Below are 1,693 nucleotides of genomic sequence, written 5' to 3'. Positions count from 1 at the left end.
AAAGTTTTTACTTATAGGTTGAATTTTGTGTGTTTTTTCTTTTTTTTTGCTTCGGTACTTTTTTCAATCAAAAAGTAAATAATATATTAATAGAATAAAATTATTAAATTGAGATTTTATTTGAATTTACCATGGTACGGTCAATAATTTTTAAAATTGGATTTTTTTTATTAAAATGTTTTAGAAAACACAACTCCTTTTTGGTACACGAGTTATTAATCTATAAATTAGATATCTTCACTAATTTTCTTCAAATCAAATTTTGAAAACATTATCTTTCATAAATAACTATCAAGAACAAATGACGTATCTTACTATTATTTGTGCCATGATCTTGTGGGCATGTCCATACGCTACCATGTCAAAAACATTGTATGAATCATCTATTGTTGAAGCACACCAACAATGGATGATTAGATATGGTCGCACATACACAAATAGTTATGAAATGGAAAAACGATTTCAGATATTCAAGAATAATTTGGAATACATAGAAAAATTTAATAATGCTGGTAATAAGAGTTACAGTTTAGGCCTAAATCAATTTTCTGATTTAACTACCGAAGAGTTTATGGCATTGTATACTAGAAATATAGTTCCAAGCCAACTTTTTAGCTCCAAAATGATATCAAATACAATATTATTCAATGTGAATGATCAAGTTCCAACAAATCTTGATTGGAGGCAGCAAGGAGCGGTCACCGATGTCAAGCAGCAAGGCACTTGTGGTAACAATAATAACTCTTTTGCTTTATTTTTTTAGTAATGCAAATTGTTTTTAATTAGTCACTTCTGTGTTGTAGGATGTTGTTGGGCTTTTACAGCGGTGGCAGCTGTAGAAAGTATTGTAAAAATCAAAACTGGAAGTTTATTTTCATTATCAGAGCAACAATTGGTTGATTGTGATAACAAGAGCAGAGGTTGTATCGATGGATATGTCCACACCGCCTTCGAATACATAATACAAAATCATGGTATTGTTAAAGAAACTGATTATCCATACCAAGAAAAAAAACAAACCTGTCAAATAAATGGTAATATACAATCCGCAGCTCAAATAAGTAATTGGAAAGCTGTAACTTCCAATGATGAAGAACAACTACAACAAGCAGTGGCGCAACAACCGATAACAGTTCTTATCGCTGTTGGTGAGGAATTTTTTGCATACAAAGGAGGAATATATTCAGGATCATGTGGAAAATTTATTAACCATGCGGTAACTATAATTGGTTACGGGGAAAGTGAAGGGCTGAAATATTGGTTGATTAAGAATTCATGGGGTAAAGGATGGGGTGAGAATGGATACATGAGAATACTAAGAGAAGGTGATGGAACTACAGGTCATTGTGATCTCGCTACGTATCCTGCTTACCCTGTTGTTTAGTACCTTTTACAAATAAATATGATTGTAATAAATAAGTTTCATATTTTGTCCCGACGATTATGAAAAATAAAATTATAACACATTGTTTTCTAAAAGACATATCTTCTTATTCTCTCCGTTCCAACCAAGTTTTTGTGAAAATGACTGCTAAAATGAACAATTATAATGCAATTGACATATTAGGTATATAGTTATCAAAATGGGCACAATCCATCAAGCTGACTCACAAAAGTATATTTTAATACGCATTAGACTGAAAAAAAAACCTTCAACAACACTATCATATCTTTTTTACTCAGTCAACCAGAC

The 1,693-nt window shown here is 31.2% G+C and overlaps 1 protein-coding gene across 1 annotated transcript; it reads left to right on the top strand.

Annotated features, from left to right (window-relative positions):
• The first annotated feature begins 272 nt into the window (after positions 1 to 272).
• LOC127115889 (ervatamin-C) lies at positions 273 to 1,479 on the top strand. Its single transcript, XM_051047311.1, has 2 exons — positions 273 to 728; positions 804 to 1,479. The coding sequence occupies exons 1-2, from the start codon at positions 302 to 304 to the stop codon at positions 1,382 to 1,384; spliced, it is 1,008 nt and encodes a 335-aa protein (XP_050903268.1). The 5' UTR covers positions 273 to 301; the 3' UTR covers positions 1,385 to 1,479.
• Positions 1,480 to 1,693: the final 214 nt, after the last annotated feature.

Source organism: Lathyrus oleraceus, chromosome 1 (genome assembly GCF_024323335.1).
Source record: "Lathyrus oleraceus cultivar Zhongwan6 chromosome 1, CAAS_Psat_ZW6_1.0, whole genome shotgun sequence".
Classification (NCBI taxonomy): Eukaryota; Viridiplantae; Streptophyta; class Magnoliopsida; order Fabales; family Fabaceae; genus Lathyrus; species Lathyrus oleraceus.
This window is presented reverse-complemented; position numbering and strand designations above follow the sequence as displayed.